General features: G+C 39.7%; 4 protein-coding genes across 6 annotated transcripts; 1 reads left to right on the forward strand and 3 right to left on the reverse strand.

Moving 5' to 3' along the window:
- Positions 1-1,390: 1,390 nt before the first annotated feature.
- Positions 1,391-13,440, reverse strand: sec31b (SEC31 homolog B, COPII coat complex component). Its single transcript, XM_034212229.1, is given in 26 exon segments — positions 1,391-2,691; positions 3,623-3,694; positions 3,822-3,941; positions 4,029-4,154; positions 4,898-4,956; positions 5,886-5,924; positions 6,009-6,407; positions 7,365-7,554; positions 7,649-7,801; positions 7,912-8,085; positions 8,579-8,724; positions 8,908-9,034; positions 9,116-9,294; positions 9,389-9,494; positions 9,596-9,688; positions 10,072-10,146; positions 10,241-10,417; positions 10,419-10,472; positions 10,566-10,718; positions 11,047-11,208; positions 11,299-11,398; positions 11,480-11,622; positions 12,008-12,148; positions 12,376-12,471; positions 12,587-12,782; positions 13,238-13,440. Coding segments are annotated over 26 exon segments (3,663 nt in total). The 3' UTR covers positions 1,391-2,511.
- A 1,106-nt stretch (positions 13,441-14,546) lies between these two features.
- ndufb8 (NADH:ubiquinone oxidoreductase subunit B8) lies at positions 14,547-17,449 on the reverse strand. Its single transcript, XM_034212242.1, has 5 exons — positions 17,326-17,449; positions 16,963-17,089; positions 16,680-16,779; positions 15,730-15,885; positions 14,547-14,704 (listed from the first exon to the last, which is right to left on the reverse strand). Exons 1-5 carry the CDS (start codon positions 17,414-17,416, stop codon positions 14,612-14,614), a joined length of 567 nt encoding a protein of 188 aa, XP_034068133.1. The 5' UTR covers positions 17,417-17,449; the 3' UTR covers positions 14,547-14,611.
- Positions 17,450-17,867: 418 nt separating this feature from the next.
- On the reverse strand, positions 17,868-19,062 carry gpx9 (glutathione peroxidase 9). The gene is made up of 5 exons (XM_034214412.1): positions 18,931-19,062; positions 18,723-18,816; positions 18,261-18,391; positions 18,033-18,163; positions 17,868-17,925 (listed from the first exon to the last, which is right to left on the reverse strand). The coding sequence occupies exons 1-5, from the start codon at positions 19,060-19,062 to the stop codon at positions 17,868-17,870; spliced, it is 546 nt and encodes a 181-aa protein (XP_034070303.1).
- A 994-nt stretch (positions 19,063-20,056) lies between these two features.
- Positions 20,057-24,288, forward strand: fbxl15 (F-box and leucine-rich repeat protein 15). 3 transcript variants are annotated; one of them, XM_034214274.1, is made up of 5 exons: positions 20,057-20,211; positions 20,548-20,710; positions 21,228-21,730; positions 21,834-22,040; positions 22,186-24,288. In XM_034214274.1, exons 1-4 carry the CDS (start codon positions 20,186-20,188, stop codon positions 22,021-22,023), a joined length of 882 nt encoding a protein of 293 aa, XP_034070165.1. In that variant the 5' UTR covers positions 20,057-20,185; the 3' UTR covers positions 22,024-22,040; positions 22,186-24,288. The 3 variants fall into 3 exon arrangements, with proteins under 3 accessions (XP_034070165.1, XP_034070173.1, XP_034070156.1); XM_034214282.1 differs by having other exon boundaries at positions 20,551-20,710; XM_034214265.1 differs by lacking the exon at positions 20,057-20,211 and having other exon boundaries at positions 20,501-20,710.
- Positions 24,289-25,025: the final 737 nt, after the last annotated feature.

Below are 25,025 nucleotides of genomic sequence, written 5' to 3' on the forward strand. Positions count from 1 at the left end.
TAGCACTTTAATTACACCTGGAGTAAATTCACAAGCTACCCTGCAGCATACACAGAAAAAACTAGCTGCACCTTTACCAGCTTAGATAAACACATTAATGTCTTAATAATTATAATCAAAACATATAATAAATATTATTCTGAAATGGAACAATATGCATAATGAGTACTTTTACTTTTGGTACTTTAAGTTTATTATGATGCTAATACTTTTGTACTTTTACTTGAGTAACATTTTGAATGCAGGACTTTCAAGTACATTTTTATTTGTGTTGGAAACAACCTTTCTGATTTTAATTGAATTGTAGCTGGATAATGAAGTAGGTCAAAAATCCAATGGGGGTATGTGTTGGCAGCTGTACTAGGTCAGGGTAAGTATACACTCAGCACATTGAAGCCTTATTTGCCTCCTGAGGCCACAGCGTCCAATAAAGGAAGCGCAGAGCTTGACTCAGGGCGCCGCGGCGGAGTGGTGTGATGTGCGGGGAAGTCGCATTAATGAAATATCACCCCAGACGGACATGACGGTGAGGTTACTCCCGTTCAAACCCCCAAAATATTTAAAGCCACGAAGCTCACGCGAGCGCAAAGCGTCTGACAATGGGCGGCCAATCAGCAGCGAGGACCTGGCTCAGAATGATGCTCATTGGCCAATGGCGGGAAGGGCGCATGCACCACCTGTGCTGGCTTGTAGAATGTCATATGATATAAAATCCTCAACAGTGAACTAAATGAATGAGTAGTAACACACCCCTCTGAAGTAAGAGCATATTGTGGTGCATTTCAGTGCGTTTGGTGAGAATGGGAACATGTATTTTCAGCTGAAGTTGCTTACCTGTTGGTTTGGATGCAGAAACATCTACTAAGTGCTGGTAGTACTCATGGTAGTACTAGTAAGTAAGCCTACCATCCATGTTGCAGTGGTGAAGCAGGAAATAAATAAAAATGCATTGCTGCTTATTAAACAGAGAGCCATCTACCGTTCAAATATGGACATTGCAGGATATCAACAAAAACAACAATACTGAAATGTTAAAATGTGGATTCTTGCATTAAAGTCACTAAAGCAAAAATGAACAACAAAAGAAGTGTTCTTATTTCGAATTATATTACTTTTGAATGTAATAAGTCCATATTTTAAATAATTAGTACACTGTTTGGCAGTTTAATCCATAACAATTGTTCATATTATTTTTGTATTCATTATGTTTTGTGTGTAACATCTCAAGAAACTAAAGCTTTCAAATACATGTATGTTTATTCACTTTATTTTCCTTATCTTGTATATGTCCAACATTATATTTGTTATTGACTAACGATGAATTCATAAAACATTATTTTCTCAACCTCTGGTAAATGGATATTATCATGTTTGAAGAAATCAATCTGAAAACCTTTGAAGTGAAGTTTTATTTGAAAAAGATACCGACATGAGTAAAGTAAGCAACATGGATTGTATAAATATCTGTGCAACCAAAATGAGCACAGAGGCACTTTACTGCCTTCTGCTGCCATGATACACCAAACTATCCAGCTTTACGTCCAGCTACAATCCTTAAAATATCATGTTATAACCGTTAGTTCATTGTTGGTATAATCGTATGATCTAATCAACAACTACGAACAAAAGGATAAGACTTAGCCTGGGTAAAAAGAGGAGTAAAAGCATCTATAACAGAGGGTGAAGCACCTATGTTAATTCATATGCAGTTCGACATAAATTAATGTAATTCTAGTTTATGAGCTGCTATGTAAACTAAGCACACAGAAGAAATTATATAGAGAATCAATCTTTCACACAAGCTATCAGAAATAACAGTGCTAAAAGGGCCTGGTTGACACAAACAAAATGGAGATAAACACAAAATAAAAAAGCAACTTGACAATCACCATATGGCAGTCTGCTGCAGTGCTTTGGCCAAAAACAGCCCATCATGGCACAATCAACCGGACACAATCAGTTACAGCAGGTGAAGAGAACAATCAGTATTTAAGTTACAGCGTTTCCTTGATGCTTGTTGTTAATTGACCCGGTAAAAAGAATATCGGTGTGTTTTCTCCCTTGTACATACTACACCGACAGGATAGATGTGAGTGCAGCCCACATTTATTCCTGGAGCACTGCATGTATCCTATCAGAAATGATTCAATGAGAAATATGCACGTAGTGTAATGTGGATTATGAAAATGCAACTACTTGTACAAACACCGCCTTGATTCAAACTTTGTATATTACATCAACTTTTGAATTTACACAGAATCACAACTTTCAGAATACATTCATTTTTGATCGTAAAATTACCACAGCAACATCGACAAATCTCTACAAAAATCCACCTCGCCGCCCAAATCAGCCTTCAGGAAGGAATATGTATGGAGTGATGAAGACCACGATCTGCAATATCATCAGTAAGTATTATTCTCATTATCAAAGCAGGTCATAAAGAAATAAATACATATATAACAATATGGTAACACTGAAGTCTGGTTGGTGCCCCCCCACCTCCAGGGTTTAGACGCCCAGCTTGTTGGCGATGGTCATGAGCACTTTGAGGATGGGCATGAAGGCGGAGATCTCGCTGAAGTTGCTGCTGCTGACCACCTGGGTGTGGACCTCCAGGCCCCGCTGGTAGTTCTGGCTCGCCACGCAGCGGCTGATCTCGTGGAGCCCGTTCAGGATGCTGTGAGAGAGCTAAGAGACAACAAATATTACATGTTACTATGTGGCATCCTAGGTTCATGAAATGTCAGGAAATTGTACAAATATGCTCATAATAAGGTCTGAGTGTTCATGTAGGCATCTTTAAATGGCTTACTTGTCCAGAACTTGAGTTTGTTTTGCCTTTTTGATGAATACACTTTAAATGAAATAATTAAAAGATTATCAAGATGGTTAGTTCAGCAGAAAATCTTTTGTCCGTTAAGGAGTGTGCTAGAGAGTAGTTCACATTATTACTCAGAAATAGAAATCAATATTATTTTACAGATGTCTGACAACTCTTAAGCATTTTTTTTGCAAGTAAATTGGTTAGCAGAGGTGTTTCAAACTGGTAAAGAACTAGTGTTTTTTTCACACACATCAGCACCTGATTGTGACTCACTGGGATGTTTGTTTGACTTTTTGCGACTTGTAAAAAGTCCCCTCGCATTGCAATCGGATGTTCTGGTTGATATCTACATAGCAAACATACAATGTGGTCAATTGCTGCCTTTTACTGTGTCACTGCTGATGCATCGTGACTATAAATGTACAAAAAGGTTTTATGGTTTCTTCTGTCATTAGTCGACCATCCTTCATTTTGCATCCATTAAAAATACGGCAGGAACTCTGAAATATTAATAGTGATTCATTGATTTACAATAATGGATCAAAGACAATATCCATCATACATTTTTTTTACTGCACAGGAGTATCATATCCTTCTAAGGGGTGGCTTTTAGCGACAACCAACAGCTCTTGTCATGAGATTTTAATAAACTGTTTCACTAAATGAATGTGAAGTTATTTTCTTTAAATTCTAAAATACCAAGAGGATTATCTCCATAGTGTTTAGAAATATTTTAAATAACACCCTGTCTAGGTTGTCCTTTCAGTTAACCTTGTGTATGTAATCATTCCTTACCGACTGCTCCCTCAGTTTGTCATACAGGTATCCCAAGCGTTTGCCTGCGTCATCAAGTTTCCTCTTTGTTTGCTGAGAAAGAAAGCATCGATATCCATTTATATCAAACAAGACCCAAATATTATTTTTTATTCAATACAAGCTTTATTAAAAACACAGCAACACTTAGATGCATCCACACACACACAGCTCCACTCACCGGGTCTCCTGCCGCGAGCTGGCAGCGCTGCACCAGGCTGTCGAAGGTGGACCTGAGCACCATGTGTTCAGCGGGGATTTCTTTCTGCTCCACCCGCTCTGCCGGCAGCTGCTGGAGGAGCTGAGGAAAACAAGGACACAAGTACGAGGAGTTGACGTGTTTGCCAGGTGAGAATTCGGGTAACAGCTAATTGTCACACTCACTAACCTGCACGCTGGGCTCCTGGGGGGCTCCGGGGGGGACTTGGGCGTGGTCGCGGGGCTGAGGGGCCTCCACTGGGAATCCCATCACTGGAGCCGTGATGGGGGCTGGTGGTGTGTAGTTTTCAGGGACCTGCAGACACGGTAAGACACTTAGAGGTGGAGGAACTATAGCACAAATGGGCTTGATTTTGAACTTTAGTTAGCTTGCAGTTAGCTCGTTGCTAACTGTCTGTCTGCTTTATGGGGTTGAACAGGTGGTGGAATTATCACAGCTTGTTTGCTGTAAACAGCAGCACTCTGAATGATGTTAATGAGCACTTCTAAGGGTTTGTCACTCAGGCAACCACTTTCATATTACACCTAGTCATTTAATTCCCTATTCATGATCAAATATTCACAAGTGTAGCTTTAAGAATAAACAACACTTTAAAATTGGTTGAATTATTTAAAGCTTCCCAGTACTACTGCAACGCCTGCATCAGAGCAGTGATTCTGAAACTGTGGTTCTTGCACCCTGAGGAATACTATGGATAAGTGGAATGGTTGTGGAGTAACTCAGGTGAACTAAATGTAAATAAATAAATTATGATGTGATTTCTTTTATATATATATATATATATATATATATATATATATATATATATATTATTGTTGTGAAAAGTCAGCAAACAGAGACTTTGACATAGATAAAAAACTATTGGTTATGTTCTTTATTCTATAGTTTTAAAGGGTATACAACTTGATTTGACGAAATAGTTGTAGACTGGAACACTTAATCAAGGAAAGCATACTATTATAAGCAATCACAGAAACCACACAGACTGTGGAAAAAAATGACCTAAATTAATATCTTCAGAGTTATAAATAAAGTACCTTCTTCTTCCTGGGTCCGCCTCGTACTGCCGGCGGGTCATTCCAGCCTTCATGGGGCCCTACGTCAGAGGATGAGTAAGAATGTAAATTACTTGCATTACTGTGCTGACACTCAAGCAGTAAAACACTGTCAGCACAAGACAATTCCTTTGAATTATTTTGAGTTAGGCAAAAACATGTCAATAAGCCACAGATTCCAGCCATTTATGCAGAAACAACTCATGGGCCAATGTTCAGGCAGCAGCCTCATAATCACCTAACATTAACAACAAACCGACGCTGGGTAATTAAAACAATTACATTTATATATTTTGTGTAGCTTCTGTATACATTGTTTAACATTGTTGTAAAATGTCTCCACTAATAACAATGTAATGACTAAACGAGCTGATAGTAGGGCTGCTCGATTATGACAAAAATCATAAACTCGATTATTTGGGTCAATAATTGTAATTGCGATTATTAAATGCGATTATTCATTGACTTTAATTGATTACCCTGAACTTTAAGTATAATTCAACTGAAAAACCAAAACAAATTATATAAAAAAAAATAAAAAAAAGTAATAAAAAAATAATCGTTTTATTTCGATTACATTGTTTTCGTAATCGTTGCAAGCCATAATCGTAATCGCGATTAAAATACGATTAATTGAGCAGCCCTAGCTGATATGTATGATCTGAAATAAAAAACCCTAAGCCGGTTTTGTTTGAGCCTGCAACATCTTTTTTTTGTTACAAATAATACAATATACAATATATATACAATACAATACAAATAAATGAGGTCACTATGTTTCCCTCAAGCATACAGTAGCACAAGCAAACACCATCCGATATACACGGAGTGACCAGAAAAAAAAAAGCATTAACCCTGTGTACTCAGTGCAATTTAATATAAAAGGAATGCAGGGATTTTGTGCTTTTCTGGTCACTCGAGTGTATATTTCGATGCACTCTTGTTCCACATCCATCCCTAACTCTGTCACCTTGATATTCAGACTGGGAATTCAGCCAGGGAAAGAATCCTGCAGGTCAAATGAGGTTTACAGATTAACCATGACCCTCAGCAACAGATCTATCATGTGTCTCTATGAGGGACCAACATGTACCTGTAGGAGGAGGGGCCACACGAGGGGCCGAGAAGGGCTTTACAGCAGGAGCTCCGGGGCCTCCTTGTGGGTACCCCGATCCAAGAGGGGCATAGGGACCAGGTGCCATGGGGGGTGCAGGCCCCTGGTTGTGGAGGCCTCCTGGGTACATGGGGACTGGGGCCCCGGGCTGGGAGCTGGGTGAAATGGGGCCCGAGGGTAAAGAGGTAGATGGCATGAAGCTTGTCGGTGGCACCCCGGGGCTAGGCATGGGGGGCAGGCCTCTGGGGGCCGATGACGGAGGTGATAGTTGGGGTCCTGATAGGTTAGCAGCTGGCATGGAAGGACCAGGAGGAGGGAAGCCTGAGGGCCCGCCGCCCGGCATACGCTGAGGCTGGAATGACTGATGAGGAAGGAAACCTGGGGAAGGATAGTTACATCAAAAAATAAGCTTAAAATAACTGAAAGTAGAGTACAGATAGTCAATGTAAACCCTAAAGTAGTGTAAAAACTGCATCAAGACATATCGTTTCAGAATATTTGAAATGGTTTGAAACTCATTTAACACACTACTGATAAACTGCTGACAGTTTGACCATGTCTCTCTTTTTTTCTCTCCACAAGTGTTAAAACACACACAGACACATCTCATTCAATCCTTGCATATTTAGTTTTTTTACTGTCCGTTTGCATTAATGTAAACAAATTGAAATGATGGATTATATTTATTGCAGTCATTCTGTTGTTCTCTACTAGTTGCCCAGTTGTTACTGCCTTGCTGTATGTTTCTCTCCCTTTAGAATGTAAAATAAATGTTATTCCCCTAATGTTGTATCGATTCTCCAGTGGTATGAAATTGTGAGGAAATTCTCTAGACAAAGAACCAGAAGACAAGGAGCACACTGATTATTAGAAAGCATTGACAAAGACATTTGCAGACACATTGTAGTGACACAACCTCTGATCTTCTGTCCCCTAAACGGCTCCAATCTCAGAAAGCCGGTAATCAAAACATTCCATCAGAAAAACCAAACCAGTTCGGTTTCCTGCAGAGAAACAGGCTCCAGAAGGGCTCGGCCTGATAAGATTCACCCTTTGACACATATAATCTAAAGGACAGAATGTTTACAACCTAGCATTAAGCTTATTCAAGAAGTATAAGGAGGTATTCTCTTAACACGGCTAATGAAGAGAGCCTGAGAAACAGACTAATCTCCATACAATAGGGCAGTCTAACCCCTAGGCTAAATGTTTGCTGTCTCTACAGACAGAGGAACATAAACCTAGGCAAGGAGTGGCCAATTGATAAATAAATTCTCCATCAGAAATTGTAAAGGTATTGTATTCAGGGTGATACATTCCAGCATTGTGACTAACCTGGAGCGGGAGCAGGTTGTTGGGGGTAGGGAGGCCTCGAGGCAGGGCGGGTGGAGCTGGGCGGCGGGACGTGAGAAAAAGGCGGGAGGCCAGGCCCAGAGTTGGTTGGCGTTTGTGGAGTATAAAACGACGGCATCGGAGGCTGCTGCTGCTGGGGGGCCTGGGGAGGGGCAGGTGGCTGGTACTGACTCTAGAGTTGGGACATAACAATATGTTTCAAATAAAAGTGCAAACATCCTTAATTGCATAGGGAAGACGCTCGCAAATTGCAAATTCATTCATACCATCATTTGTGCTTTTGGTGCGGGGGCCTGAGCAGCAGGAGTGGGCTTGGCTGTGGACACATTGGCTCTGTTGAAGGAGTTTAGAGGCTGCTGTCCACCGGCGGCCTCTTCCTGAGCGTGGAAAAGCCTGTCTCTAAGCATCGTAATCCCAGCCTGTGTGGGGGGGGACAAAATTGCGCAAAAGGGTATTTTTCAGAATCTAAAAGCAGAGTCAAACTTTGAATTTGGGGTTTGGGAATGAGGTGACTTGCTCTGTGTCTTACCTGGTCTGAGTTCTCCGGCAGGTAGGTCATGGCGGTGGCTAGACTGCCCTCTGCAGCCAGGATGCCGGCATAGCAGGTCAGCTTCTCGGCCAGGATGGGGCTCTGCACCACCACCTCGCTGTTACGGAGGCGTTCAATTGATTTACGCAGCATCATCACTTTTTCCACCAGATCCTGAAAAATACATAAAAGGAAAAAAAACATGTCAATCAATCAATCAATGTTTATTTATATAGCCCAATATCACAAATGTTACATTTGTCTCAGTGGTCTTCACAGTGTGTACAGAATATCAGTATGACAATACTGTTAATGTGACGGCAACATTCTTAAGTGCTCTTACCTTAAGGCTACAATGGTGTGTTGATAGTACACCTAATAAAAACAGTCTTAAAAGGTTCATAATAAACTCAGTATGTCACCACAAGCAACCCAAGTTATCACATTTCATGAGATTCTTGCATGTCTTTGCATGATACAATAATTAACATGAAATCTGTTTTTGCTAGGTTAATATTCTTCTACACCTGTTGATCATTTTCAGATGTGGTTACACAGAAGAATAAGACTTCACTTTCCTGCACACATAGCTTACTTAGTGCAACAGTGTAGTTAGAGTACTTTGTATATGCTACACGTATTGGAAACCCTTAACTAAAGGTTATACCTCCAGGCCGAGAGGGGAGGCGCAGTCTCTGTGCAGGGCCCAGCACTCCACCAGCTTCTCAATGTTCCCAGAGCAGATGTAGCACAGACAGGCTTGCAGGCAGCGCTTCTCTGTCCTCTCATGCTCCAACCTGCCACCCAGGGTATCTAGCAAGAAGAATTTCAGATTGAAACAATGCCAGACAGAGGGAAGGCTGCATTTAGAACAGGGAGGATCTGTACAACCATAAATGCTATTCAACAAGTTTAACAAGTACTCCTGAGTTGGTACAGCTACTCTGAAAGTGAGACAGCAGGATGATTGTGCCTCTACATTGGTGAGCAACTTACCACACAGACGGGCAAAATCTTCAGGGTGAGCGTAGGTCAGCAGGGCAGCGAGAGCCTCCTTCCAGTTGTCCAACTCACAGCTCTGCACGATGTCACTCCAGTTCTGGGTCACCACCGATGATATGAGCTGCAGTTTGGGACAGATTTATTGAAATGTCTCCCCTGTGATTGAACCGACTGAAACTTAATTAATCAGACATACTCTTACCATTGAGATGCTGTTCTTTTGGTTGCTTAGGTATTTTTGCTGGGTTTTCTTGAGCAGCTCTTCCCCTCCGCTGATGGACAGCAGGATGGCTTCAGCGTAGCGGCCGTCGTTCAGACACAGATCCACAGCGCCCTCAAAGTTACCCACCAGCAGAGCCTGGCTTATCAGACCATCAGTGTCTTCAAAAGAAACGAAAAAGGTTATTGAAAGATATCGAAACAGAGATATGTGTAAGTCGTGTGATTAATTGTGTGAGCAGATGACGGGCTTTACCACATGATACAGGGATCTGGAAGTTGGAGTTTTCCTTTGGGGTCTGACTGAAGAAGTCTGCCGGTGAAACGGAACTAGGGGTTGCAGCATCACCTTCATCGGCCCTCTGGAAATACAACAAATGGTCATTTTTAGAGTCATGCAAACACTTGTTTTGCAAAAAATTAAATATTTGAAAATAAACATTGTCTGTGCAGACTTTCCGACCTCAGTGGAGAGCTGCTGCATCTTTTGTGCCAGATCTTTGGCATCTACTCCGTGCCCGTTGTGCTGGAAACTCTTCCCAAGGCATTTTGAAATCTGAATAAACACAACAACATTTTTACAGCTCAGACATCAGATAAGGGTCACATGACCATTTATAAAATATATGGCATCTTAAAGCTACATTTAGTAATCGAGGATGCAAATAATGATTGTTTTCATTATCAATACATCTGCTGAATATTTTCTAGTTTAACAGTTGGTGTTTAAAATGCAAAATAATATGAAAAATATCCGTCTCAGTCCCTTTAGTTTTTAATATGATAGAAAACTAAGGAAAGCAAGAAAGGCTCTATATATTTCAGGGACTGAAATCAAAATGTTCTGCCAATTATTTTATGACAAAATACTCTAATCATTTATTGATTGATAAATGGTTGCCAATCAATGAATAGTTGCAGCTCGAAGAGGCAGCATACCTTCCTCTCCAACTCATCTTTGCTGAATCCCAAAAGTCTGAGGAATTTAACACGGGCTTCATCCTCGAAGTTAACCTGTAAACACAGAAAGTGAATATGCTTAAAAAACATTGGACAGATCTGACAGATTAATGTAGTGTCACAATATCAGGAGGAGGGGAGGGCCCACCAGAAGGAACTTCCATATGTCCTGCTCAGCGTCGGACTTGGCGCTCTGGATCTTGGCCTGGCAGTAGCTGTTGAAGGAGCCCGACTGCAGCGCCGCCTGCAGCTCCCTGGAGCGCTGGAGCAACTCTGTCTCCGTGGTAACCTGGCTCACAAACACTTGTCTGGGGACGGGCTGGGGGGCTCTGCACGGGAGCCGGCTTGGGATTCTCAAAGGTTACCAGCTTTCCACCAAACTGAGAAAAAAAAAAAAACACCAGATCAGCCATGAAGGGGAAAAACAAATGCTGTTTTAACACCTGGTTAAAAATATTTAATTTTTCACTTACAGCAAAGGAAGCCCCCACTGGCCTGCGCACCCACTTAGGGGGCTTCTTCAAAGGGGAGACAATGGTGTCCTGCACTACAGGCTGAGGAACCTGCAGGGGAGGAAGCACCTGCCCTGTGCCAAAGGGATCCATTGCATCAAATGAGGAAGATATCTGTAAAAAAAAAAGGTGAAATGTTAACACAAGCACTTCACAAACTCTGTCCTGTAGAGCTGAAACACATAGTTGATTGACAGGAAGAAAATTGTTTTAAAACTGGATTCAGCAAAACATTTTGGGATCCTCAAATGTGAAATTGTTGACATAAATCCTACAAAAGAAACACATTTAAATATGTCTACTAGTCATTTAAATGTGTTGTTATAATATTGTTCATTCCTCATTATCAATCCTTGCACACCAGCACCATCTTGTGGACAAACATTGCAGTGCAGCACACGTCCTAGGATTAAATAAATCGCATATAAGAAGAGCCACTAACCGTATCAGCTGTGCTTTGCTGCTGAGCCTTCAGACTCCCTCCCATCACGGAGTACACGGTGATCCTCCCATCGAATGAGGCAGCTGACAGGAGGGCCGGATTCCTGGGGCACCACTGGATATCGAAACACCACTGGTTTGTTGTTGGAAGCTCGTAAATAACCTGAAATGAAGAAAAATGACATATAAGAATCCAAAGCAGGGACAATAATGAGGCAAGGTCATTCATGCATTACATGGAGAAAGCATCTACCTCTCCAGTGTTTGGATTCCAGCAGAGGATCCTGTTGTCTTTAGCACTACTCAGCAGGAGCTCGGGGTCCGCCTGGCTCCAGGACATGGACAGAATTCCCCTGTAACAAGCAGAAGGTATATACGGTTATGACATAACATGACTACACAACTTAAAATACCACAAACTGTTAAAGCCTCACCTTGTGTGGTTCTCAAAGACTTTAAGAGGGGATGTAGCAAAACGGAGGTCCCACATCTGGATGACTGGCATCCGATCATCCTCAGAGGATAACACCAACTGAGTGGCCACCTCAGGGTGCCAGAGCATTCCTGAATAATGCATCTGAAATCACAAACAAACGAGACAATAAACAAAGGTTTAATTTCCAATGGTATGAGCATATGCGATATTGCACAGAAATCATTAATGTTTATATGCGTTTGTTATAGCAATCTAATCGCAAGCCAATAAACAAAAGTTAGAGGGTATGGCTTAGTGATATGAACCATAAAAAAAGCCAATCAGCTGTTTGACACAGATCCTTTGCTTTGTGTAATTGTACTGGCCAATGGTCAGACTCTGCATTGATTATTGTCCAGTGGGCTGTGAATAACAGCTATACACATGTTCAATCATCTCAAACATGTTAGTATATGGGCTTTATTGATTGAGTCATAAAACTAAAATAATTCTTGCAGTGATTTGGCAGAATGAAACGTTCACCAACCCGGTTGCTGTGGTCACTGATCTTGATGATGGGCTCGTTCTTTCTTAGATCCCAAACAACCGCTTTCCCACTGGGGTTGGCAGAGGCCAGGATGTGCTGTACCTGTCTGTTCCAGGACACAACACTGATGTCTTCAGCAGGCTGAAAGAAGAGGCTGTTACTGTCAAACAACCTTGACTGTGGCTGAGGCTTCCGGTCATAACTCACAGACTTGAAACTACAAAGGTAAAGAAACTAGAAGAAAGTGGCTAGTTGTGGTTTCTATTTTTTGTTTCGACTCAAATCTTAAATTTGGTCAGGATCAAAACAAGAAAGTAAACTCATCTCTTTCGACAGACACTAAAGCTATGATCTCTGACAGCACCCACCTGTGTCTTCGCTCCTGGTGTCATTGGACTGCTAAAGTTGTTCAGATCCCAGATATATATCTCTGAATCATTTGCACCTGAAGCGAGGAGATTACTCTGTGAGAGGAAAATTGAGAAGGATTAATGGTTTGTTCTTCAGCACCAGAACAAAGAATCCCTTCTGTATAGACTGCCTATAATGACACAGACACATTTGACCACATATATTTACCTGAAACGGGTTGAAATCGAGTGCTCGGATGGGTCCAGTATGTTTGTCCGACTGTCCGATTACTGCCTCTGCACCGGAGCTCATTATGACCTCTGGGTTATATACAGTTAATGTGCCATTTTCACTGCCAGCAACCAGTCTCCCTCCAGTACCATCTTCTCCCATTCCATAATTCACCCAGACAATACTGTGAAACCTATGGAATAGATAAAGTATAGTGAGTTGGTTGAAACATATTCATAGCCAGAGTGTAAGTGTTTAGGTGAGCAGTCTTCTGCTTCACATTTTTGTCTAAATCCCACCTAAAATATGAGAAAAAGAGGAATAAAACAGATGGGAAAATAATTACCAAGGATTAAGTGTTTTCATTTGAAATCAGCCATTAATTATTTCCAATTGAGGTGAACACCATATTTGTTTTTCAAACTACACAATACTGAGCATAAGGTAGAAGATGGGCGTCTTATGTGTAGAAAGTGATTTTCTAAAAATAAACTGTGTTACTAGGGTAATCATTTGATCCTGACTAACAAAATACTGAAGCTTCCAACTGTATACAGGGCAGGCCTTCATTCTGTTCTAAAAGGCCACATCCCTTCTCTACAGTGGTTATTATAGATAGTGGTAGTATCTTATTTGTGTATAATGTACCTGTTTGATGTGGGTAATGACCCTTTGAGCTGCATCTCTAAAGATGGGTCAGAGAAATCCACCTCAAATATCTCCAGGGCTGATGTGGTATTAAAAGAGGCATCCAGCTGCTGTGCTGATGTTCCCAATGCCAGGTGGATAGGGTGGTGTTCAGCAGGACTCCACGCCTGGTGGGCAGTCCTCTGGATCTCCTTCAGCCTCATTTTCCTAAGTGTCAAGTCCTGGACAGATGAAGGAACTCCAGTACATCAAGTATAAAACATGTATTTCCTAACAATTGCTGTGGGTTAACAATATATGTTTTAATACCTTACAATCTGCCTTCACAACTGAAACACCTTCTAGTGTAACTCCAACAGGGTAACACCCTTACTGACAGATTGTCTCCGACTATTTCCTGAAGCTGACGGCTAACGTTAACCTACGTTTGCCGATACAGCTAGATTTTACAGGTGTTCCACAGGGTTTTATAACCAAAATGTAAGGTCAACTGCAACATGAATACCGGTGATATAATACATACAATTGTCGCAGAACCACCAATAAGTTATTTCAACACAAACTAACATGACATGTAGTTAGCTAACGTTAGCATTCCGCACCTCTAAAAATGTTTCATACAGCCGTAGTTAGTTTTTATAACATGTAACACATAATGTCTGAAGCAACCAAAGCCTCACTCAAAAAGGAAATCTAATGTATTATACATGCCACTACACAAGTAAGAAGTCATGAGCAAACAGCTTAACGTTGCCTACAGTGCCTGGTAGTTTCAGTATATAACCGTAGCCGGTGTTGCTACAGCAATTTAACCAACAGCCACCACCCTTGTTACCATATCAACAGAAACGTTGTGTCTCAGACAAGATTTAGCTCAGCAGCAAAAAGGTAAATATGTCTTTGAGAATAACTCACGTCAACTGTCTTTATTACAGCTTTCCTGCCGGCATCCACAACAAACTGGAGCTAGCTACTTATCAGCCAAGCTAGCAGCTTAGCCGCAGACAGCTTCCGATCAAAGTACTTTGCCGTGTTGTCACACTGAGCTACCGTAGCCGACAAGGATATTTCTCATTTGGTCTTGGCCTTAGTTAACCCCGAGGTTGCCGTTGACCCAAAATATGTATTTTGTAAATATCCTGTATTCACAACAAATAACCCGATAATCTTCAGATATTCTTTGTCACTTATTAGTCACGGTTAAATCGTTTAATTGTTGAACTATTTGCCATCTATTTCGTTACACTGTGCTTGCATTTTGTAATGACAATAAAGTAATCTATACACAAAAAAACAACACAAAGAGGAATGTAACTTCATAGGAGTTTTTATTATTGACAGAGATATATATACACAGTTAGACTCATCCAGTCATTAGATTTTATAATTTACGACTTCCTCTGGTTGTTTTTTCGGATCTCCTCCTTTCTCCAAGTACAGGTTGTTAAAGGGATACTGTTTTGGTGCCTGGAAGAGAGACAAATGCTTTAGTACATGTTGTGTACGTTTTTAGATAAGAAACACTCACCTACAGGTGACACAGCACAGAGAAGAAGATACATTTACACATTAACACTGCTACACAATTACTATTACATTTTTCATTATCCTCAAACAGTTAAACAGTTGATTAAAAGTATTATTGTGCGTGAAATGGAGTAACAGCAAAACAGAGAACGGAAGTAGCCAGGAAAGAGTACAGTATATACAGTAAACAGGGCCCTTTATTTTAATGAATATCCACAAGTTAGTTTCTTAGTTTCAAACAATCATACTGTGAATTTTTTCTACTCAAGTGTTTATTTGAACTGAAAAACTTTATTAATTTTATTTTACATATACTAAATTACCAGAAAGTTAGCTATAATGAGCTATTACTTAGATGGACAACATGTTATGTACCCAACAATTGTGCTGTGTGTTTGTCTAAAAGCAAGTGGACAAAATAATCAAATTATATGTATATATAAAATATGTTTTGGTAATCAACCCAAGCTGACATGAAATAGGACAGCAAAATGGTTAGGTTATGGTTTATAACCCTTAAATGCATAATGGAATAATAAGTATATATACACATCTAACACAAGATGGACTAAGTAACAGTTGTTTTTAATTTACAGTATATGTCAGATAATTTAAACAGGAAAGCAATTTGAGTTAGTTATATACTTGTTATACTATTTAAACTTTGGATTGGGAAGCGTAAAACATCAGGTGGTTACGTAACAAAGTGAAAGAAAAAATATTAAATAAGAGCGAGTGGTGATTTAAAGCCAGGAATCTTCTCACTTTTAAAATGTTGTTTTACGGTTCGATTTTAAATTACACTTTTTATCACATTTTTTCCTCCGTAAAGCGTCTTTGAGCACCTGATATAGCGCTTGATAATTAAAATGTATTATTATTATTACTTTTAAAGTATTGATTAATAGACAATTCACAGTATCTACCTAGTACAAAAACAAATCACAGCAACAGACTTTACTTACAACAGGCTGGTAAGATGGATATTTCTCCCCAAGGTAGAACATGAACAGCATGAACCCGATGAAACCAAACAGCTGTTTGCACATGGAGGACCAGGACAAAATGGTGGGAGACGTATCCACACGGTTCCTGGTGAACATGTCGAAATGCCAATGTATCTAAAAATAGACAGAGAACAATCAGTTCTCAAAAGAGCAATCTCAAACTGTAAAAAGGTGTAGTGCCTCTGTACAATCAAGTTGATCTGACAACAACCAAAAGTGATTGTGTCTAAACAGATGAATGATAAACTGCACGGAAACATGTTTTTATTTGATTATTTCTAGAACTGTCAAAATATAAAGTTACAATAGTGTTTTCACAGAGTAAAGACCAAATATGCATGTACCTTCTTCAGAAATTATACAATATTATGCAGGTATTTAGTCTCTTAAGGGCAGCAGCAATGCACAATACATACAATTATGTATTATTAATAGGGATATTTAGTTTGTAAACAATTTGTGTAGGAGCCATTTCCTTGGTTTATAAAATGTATCATTTTAGAGTACATTGATAGCATGAGATTGTGTGGTGTATATTATGTATTATTTAATTTGAGTGTGTTACTCCTGCAGGTCACCACAATATATACTTTGGAAAAAGATTTCAAAGTAACAGCTAACATATATTTTTCCATTTCTGGGGCACATTTACAGAAGCAACATGACATTACAAACAGTGGCAGCATCACACTTTACTTATGACAGTCACTCAGAAACTACTGATTGAGTTAATTACTCGAGCAAAGGTTCACAATTGTGATGTTTGTTTTGATAAGTGAAATATGTTAATTATTACATATAAACAACATATGTTGCATATTAGGTTTGGCAATTTCTAATAACTTGTAGTCTGTTATACAAGTAGTTTTATGTTGTATCTGAAGGCAATAATGTCATCAGTCTCTTACCGGCTCTCCCCAGTTCCTCCTCAGGTCAGGGTGGTCCCACTGGTACCAGGGGTCCCTCTCCTGCTGAGATGTATCTGGTAGCTTTGGATAATCACCATAGCTACAAAAGCAAAGATGGCAGTTAGTCAACCCACACACTTAATTGCTTTGTTGCTGGCGAATTAGGCATTGGAAATGGTTGGTACCGTACACAGAACAATGGATGAGCTGAACAATACTTTTCAATACCGCAGAAAGACAACACTTTTGAACTTCCATGCATGGCTCTTAAAATAAAGCTTACCCCTCGCCCTGGTTGGGATATGGTTTATAGTCCTCCACCCTCATATTGTACTTCTTTGCAGCAGCAGCCTTCGCTTCGGGGGTCAACGGGTAGGAACTAGGTAGATCAGCCTTTGAACCACCAGAGGCTAAAACACAGACGATTACATATGTGAATAAACCAAGTCGAAGTAAAAGGAGTTCGCAAGCTAATAAGAATCAAGAAACAACAATCATTGTGCTGAGAATATCGGTAGCCGCTCAGCTAGCCTATGCTAACGTTAGCATGTCAAGGTTACGTTGATTCGAGGCTTTATGCTTTAGACTCTGACTCCTGTTTACAGTTACTGTTTACAGTTTGACCGAAGTCTGTGACACTACTGACCTGCTCTACATCCCGGCAAAAGGGCTGAAAGGCCAGAACCTTTCCCCCTGGAGAGAGCCTGGGCCCAGCGTCGGAAACCAACACCAGCCATGTTTACGGACTGCTGCTGTCTGACAGACAGAAGTACGCATGCGCTAAATTGAAGTACGGATCGGCACAAGGAACAATTTCAATACATACTAAACAGATATTCATTCATCTCTTTAAGTTTCATTCTAACGCATTGAACTTCTGCGTGAGCCATTTAACCTGGCAACAATATATTAATATCACAAGTGACAACTTAAGGAACTATTAGAAAATGTATTTGATAGTGTTTTATTCATCTTATATATGTGTGAGTGGCAGGCACCATCATATTAGAGCAAAGTGTGACAGTGACATGAAAACTCCTCCAGCGGCTGAAGGGAACTTGTTCTCAGAGTGAATGCACTGAAGCCCTGATCCCTCGTTCCTCTTCCCATCAGATCCAGCTCAGGTGCAAGAATGCATTTACTGGGGGATCGTCACTCTGCCGCCAGTGACAAATTGAAGAAAATCAATCAGAGAAGTTCTGCTATGTCCTTCTCCACATTCTCAATGGGGCAATGAAGTTCATACCTGCAGTAAAGGGAAAACATTAGTGACATTATTATAGTTATCTATCGTCTAGCCTAATGAAGGGCTGATTGGGTTTCTTACTCACTGTCTATGACCTATAGCTTTACCTTTTGAAGGGCAATCCATCTGCGGTAATTAGGAATTTTTCAAAATTCCACCGTATATCATTGACTTTTATTGGGGACCAGTATAACTTTTTCAAATCTCCAATAACAGGGTTTACATATGGCAACGATTCCTGTTAAGAAAAGGAACAGTGTATGTAAATATATACGGTTTAACTTAAGTGTCATCAGCTAAACGTATTCAGAATATTTGTAAAACACATAGCCTACCTTTAGATAGGTGAAAAGAGGCTCTTCATTTATCCCATTCACCTCAACCTTTCCAAAGACAGGGAACCTTGGCACAAACCCCCCACCAGGTCTCACGTACTTAAGAACGTTGAGGGTTTCATGATTGACCTCTGAAAAACCAAAGTACAACAAGTTATTACAAATGAAAACCAAGTGTTTATTCACAACTTTGTGTCAAAGAACTTGTATAACGTGTATAAATGAAATTAATCAAGGTAAAAATACTGTTAAAATAAAACTGAGTGAGTAGTATTTATAGTAACATGAAATGGACATCTTTAAGTATTATATGCGTGACGACATTTTCGTTAAAACTATATGGCAGTTGGGTAAATGTACAAAGTTAAAAAAGAGTATACCTCATTCCTGTTGATACAGTATAATATACCAGTTAAAAAATCTGTTATTTCTGACTCTTTTCAATATCTTCAGTGTACTCACCAGGTGACTGAAGGCCAAACTGGTTGCTGGGGAATGCCAGTACAGTAAAGTTAAGGTCGCCATACATTCCCATCAGTGCATTCAGTCGGTGGTACTAAGGGAAAAGGACACAAAATCAGAGGCCATTGATACAAATGAGTGCACAGGTTATGTGTTATGAGATGTTGTGATCTGAGTGTAATCAATCAGAGCTCTTGAAGAATATTACCTCCTCTATTGTTGACCCTCAGAAAGTAGCAACATTGATGACGAGAAGCACTTTACCCCTGTAGTTACTGAGCGGAACCTGCTGTCCATCCAGGGTCTCCACAGAGAAATCATAGATTGATTTATTCTCCATGCTTGTACTTTAGCTTGTATATGGGATTGTAGTCAGTCAAGAGTGAGTATTCACCCGGCTGTCCTGTGGCTCATCTCATTCACTGAAACATAACTCATGGGTCAGCAATTGTTCAGCATGACTGACTTCATTGTTCTCCTGGGCAGAGGTGAGCTGTTCAGCATACATGTCCCAGGAAAAGAGGCTGATAATGTGGTGACAGCTAATTGGCCTTGGGAAGTTACAAATTACAAATATATGATTTTGGCAGCATCCTTTTCTCTTTAGAACTGACATTTACAGAAAAAAAGTTCAACATTAAGAGTACGATTGGGCTGTTCGTACATTCATATTTTCATTTGTTGTGCAGCTTTATTATAACTAAAGTTGCTGCAAAGAGAAAACTGCAGTGTATTTATATGTATGTTTAATTCTTCCTAAGATTTGTAAGCAGTTATTTAGAATAATAAGCTGCTTATGTTGTTTCGTAAATAAAGGAGTTCCTTACAATCAACTTGACCAAACATTTATGATTCTAGGAGGTATCCATGAAACATGTAGAAATATTTGTATCAATAGCAAATATGTTAATTACTTTAACATGACCATTGACGTAAACCCGGAAATTAAAGCAACTGCTGCGTTTATGTTCATCGTAGACGCTTAAATCCATGACTATATTGGATCTAAGTAATCTAAATACGAGTTCTCTGACATTTAATACAAATACTTGTATTTGTAAACTACCAAACATGTACTCTTTAAAATTATGATGGCAGTTGGTGTTTTAGTTAACAAGTGTGGTGGCGTAAAATGTGACTACTTTGCATTACTTGGAATCACAATGAAAAATTGGTTATAATGGAGCGATAACAACATATATGTGTGGTTGTATCATTCTTTAATATCAAATCCTGGCTTTCATCTTCCTTTAATACTTCCTTTGTTAGTATCAACAAGGTTTTTGGAAAGATCTTGGGCCATTACTATCCTAAGTAAAGTATTCCGACAGCCCCTGAATGCAGCATTGGGTTTGGGCTACACCTCAAACGCTTTCAAGATGCTAAATGAAAATACGTTATTTTGGCATCTATGTGAAGAACAACAACTGATCACAAACTCTGTATAGCACTGTTGACTCAGAATGGATGAAGAAGCTCAGATGCAAACGTAAGTGCCTTTTAAAAAGAGAGTTGTGTGTTTAAAAAGCAGCTGGATTGGTAGCCCCGGCAAGCTAGCCTCTCAGCTAACAGTGATAGCAACAACAACCACAGGGATGTACCATAGCTGGCTGTTGCTCTCATTTACCTATTTTTGGCAGCATGCTTTAATTATAAATAACCGTGACAAGGATGATTTAACATTACTTATTGCGATATTATTTTATTGTAATTATTCTTAATTTAGTACACGTTTATTAACATTTATGTGTGGTTAATATGAGTGTTGTGAGCGTTGCATGCAGTGTCAAAGTTCAGCTGTAAAGCAAGGTTTGCATTTCTTCAGCAGATGCCATATTTTGGACTTGCCCTGGGAGGATGTTCTTGTTCCACATATTTTATGCTTTCTGTCACTGCAACACCTTGTGAGCCTGCAGAGGGTGAGCAGGCAGTTCCACAGCCTCATCCAGGTGTATCTGGCCAACTGCAGGACTTTTGATCTGTCCTCGGTAAGTCCTGATATTTTTTACAGTAAATATACATTGAGGAGCATGTTGTGGAAGTCTAATTCTATACATAATGGGAAGCAGACATTTGAAATTTTACTTAAGTTTTGTTTACAACTTTACTTATTATTTTACATATTAAAAATATTAATACACAAAAAAAATCCACTAATGTATTACGATATATTATTACATTTTAAGCTACCGGGCAGTATATCAAGTAATTAAACTCTCAAACTTTAAAACTGGATGAACAAAATAATATATAATAATAAATAAGTATATTCTGGAAATATAATGTATAAAGTTCTTCTGCAGTTCTGTGTGGTCAGTACTTTTGGTACTTTTAAGTATATGTTGTTGCTGATGCTTTTGTACTTCTACTTAACTAAGAGTTTTGAAAGCAGGGCTTTTACCTCAGAGTATTTCTACACTGTGGTATTAGCAGTTATGCTATTGTATATTATAAGTAAAATATGTGAAAACTTCTTCCACCAATGCTCTGTTGTGATGTTTTCAGATTGGACCATCAGTTCCCAAGGAAGCGTTTTGCTCCATGTTAAAGGACAACAAAGTCCTCCACAGCCTGTGTCTTTCCAGTTGTTCTGAATGGGTGACAGACAAGGAGCTGCTGCCAGTTATCGGCCAGAACCAGCACCTGCAGAGAGTGGACATGAGCAGCTGTGTTGGTCTCACCCGTCACTCCCTGGTGGCTGTGTCCTTGAGCTGCATGCACCTCCAGCACCTCGGCCTGGCGCACTGCGAGTGGGTGGACAGCCTGTCGCTGCGCAGCCTGGTGGACCACTGCGGGGGTCTGCAGTCGATCAACATCACGGCCTGCCGCCAGCTCAAGGACGACGCCATCTGCTACATGGCCAAGAAGTGCTTGAAGTTGAGGTCTTTATCCCTGGCAGTCAACGCCAATGTCACTGACGAGTCGGTGGAGGAGGTGGCCAAAAACTGCAGGGGCCTGGAGCAGCTGGACCTGACAGGCTGCCTGCGGGTCAGGAACCAGTCCATCAGGTATATCATCTCTTATTTTCAAGTGTAATCCAGATTTGTGCCATCCCTGCCCACACTGTTACATGCACCACCTCTCTTGATCCTCTGCATGCTGTGCTCACAGGACTCTTGCCGAGTATTGCCCGAAGCTGCAGTCCCTGAAGGTGAATCACTGTCACAATGTGACAGAGTCCAGCCTGGACCCTCTACGGAAGCGCAATGTAGTGATAGATGTTGAGCCGCCCCTACAGAGGGCTCTGGTGCTTCTTCAGGATGTGCTGGGGTTTGCTCCCTTTATCAATCTCCAGATATAGGCAAAGGGCCATCACAGGTAGGTAATATGAGCAGCATATCTACTGTATGAGTTTGTGACATGTTCATATCCAAGACTGAGTTAGAACTCTCCCACAATGTATTTATAACGTGTCTATTTGTAGCAGATACTGGTGGTGATCGCATTTGCCTTCTTGTTTCAGGTGTCTTCATCAACATCACATGTGCACGTGAGTTGTTCTAAGAAACGTCAAGATGTTTTACACTCAAGTTTAAAAATAATGTGGACAAAGAATCTCAGTGGAATGTGATCAAAGATGCATATTGAGGATGAAGCTGAAAATAAGTCTACATTTGAAAAGACTGAAGAAAGCCATGTACTTTTAAGAATTGATGTCTCATGTCCAAAAGATGTCACTGCACTTTCATTTAGTGTTTTCATAATGTGGCTTTATAGAGAAGCAGATATAGCCATAGTAAAGTGAATTGTTTTGTTGTTTTTTAACCAAAGTTTACTTTGACCATATGACATTGTAAGAAACAATTATTTTATGTTTCATTTAGGAGCATTACAAATGTTTGAGTTTAATTAAACATTTCATTTTGCATGTTTATGACGGTTTAAAGGATAAATTCACCCAGATCACGCAGAAAACATTTTCTCACTTACGATTTTATGTGTCCATGTTTTTATTATCTGCACCACTGAGTCTTCTGATTTTACCACAATACAGTGAAGATAAATGCAATGTTGTTAGTGGTGCTGTCTAGTGTCTTCCAGAAACGATCCACAGACTTCTCTGTGAACCCTTTTTAATTGTTTCCTAATGCAAACTGTGTTGCTCTCAGTAACACCAAAACTATCTGCATGGCTAAATGCAGAGATTTGTGAGAGAAATGTTTTCAAAATGTGGTGATGCGGGTGAAGTACCCCTTAGAACCATACCGTTAATCAACCCATTTCTTTTCTTTTAATTAAGAATGGGTTTTTATTAAGAAACATTCCCGTTTAACACTTGAAATGTATTTTGTAAAAAGTACCTAAATATCTGTTGCCTAACAAAGCACTTGGAGGATGTAAGAAATATTAAATTCCAAAATATCATAAGAATGGACTGTTGTCAATATACTACTATATAAATCTTCTTCAGTGTAACATCTGGATGCACAATCCATCCGTTTCTCCTATAATGTTGAATCCAACACCTCAAAGAACACATCTAAAACCAATGCTCTCTTTTGTTTTCAAATTTAGAATTTTTAAAATAGCTTTTTTTTAAGGAAACATGCGGGCAGAGCCTTGTGTTGCTTAAAACTACCAACTCTACTGATTTCATGTAACAAATAAAATAAAACATAGAATTATATAATCACATTTATAAAGAGAGGTGTTACTGTGGCTCCCTTTTCAACACCTGTTAGGAAAAGTAAGTGTTGTTTCTCAAAGACCAAAAAAGTTAGTTTTTTTAGGAATAACTTTGTGTTTTCAACAAGAAAATAGTGACTAATGAGTCCTACTTTTTTAATTTGAGCTTTCTTAATAGATGAAAATGAAAAAAAATGGCCCATAACTTTTAACTTTCTCCTGTAATTCCTTTTAATTCCAAGTGTAAGAGGTTACTGTCAAAACATTGCAGTGGTGGAGCAAAAGATGGCTCTTTATCTGTGTTGTGACTCAAAGTGACACAAGGTGGCAGCAATGAGTCAGGAAATGTGTCTATTTTAATTCTGTTTGAGAGATTGCATGACTTCAACACTACATCCAAGAAAAGTAGTAGTTTACAATGTTAAATAGGTCCGAGCACATCACCTGTGTAAATACTTTGAATGTCTTTTTCTAATATTTAAAGAAGAAGTGTTCAAAACTAATGTTTGATGGTTTGGGGGATTGTGAATATAAACAGCTTTACGATAGTTTAACACCGGATGCAGTGAATGCACAATAAGAATGAATGCTTCCCCTTGTTCAACATCCATGGTACAGTTTCCTCTGGTGGTCCGATTGGCCGATATATTGTAACTCTCCTCTGCGACAGCACAACAGGTCTATTTTCCACTTGATGGCATGGTTTACCCCATCTGCTGCGTGCTGTCCACAAAGCTGCGTTTGCACCAACAGAGAGTTGTGTTTGGAGGGCTTCAGGGATCGACCAGCGTCCTTCTGTTAGCTGTGCTCATCATCATATTGTACCGCTGTGCCTCCGAAGACACATCACAGTGTCATTAGTTATAAAGTCAATCTTGAAATTTCAATTCTTAAAGCATATCATGCAGTAAACACTCTTTTAAATAAAAATGAGCACGTTTTTCCTCTCATTCTTAAGTGTCGTTAGCATCATGACCTCTTTTAAATAATACATGATGCAAGATGGATATTATCCTTGTAGCATAATGCATGGAGAATTTCAATTTACTGTAAGATAGGCTTTTTGAAATAGACAAATAACGGCTTTCATCTTTATTAATTAGAATAAATAACATCTTCAGTGTGCAGTGGCTGGCCCTGTTGCTGCTCAGCAGTCAGCGGGTTAAAAACGTTTCAGACTCCATTCATCATATAGGACCTCAATTAGCATTGATCTGCAGGGGGGAAAGAAACATAGCTGCGTTATTATATACCGTGGAGCAATTTCTGTTCCAGTGATTGAGTGTATGGGGGGATTTCTCAAACATAGCCTGCCTTACATATTTTGTCTTCCTGTCAATAATCTGGCACTTGTCTAAATTATTGATCAATAGCAACTGATCATTTTATACCCAGGCACAACAATGAAGTTGGTCCTTTTTTTTATTCTGCATGCAGTTTTAGCTCCCGGCAGCGTGTAATATACTGTACTTATTACAACAAAGAATAAATCTGGGTTTAATCTCTGGCTGCTTTTAAAGTCCTCTGACAGAATAAGTTACTGATGCAGTACAGAGGCATCGTGAGAGTCACTCATGTGTGTTGTGGCGGCTGGTTCACATTAAAAACATAGCAATCCTTTTAAAAACAAAGATTTATCATGGTAGACATTTTGATTTCAACGAGTAGGGAAATGTA

Source organism: Gymnodraco acuticeps, unplaced genomic scaffold, assembly GCF_902827175.1.
Source record: "Gymnodraco acuticeps unplaced genomic scaffold, fGymAcu1.1, whole genome shotgun sequence".
NCBI classification, from domain to species: domain Eukaryota; kingdom Metazoa; phylum Chordata; class Actinopteri; order Perciformes; family Bathydraconidae; genus Gymnodraco; species Gymnodraco acuticeps.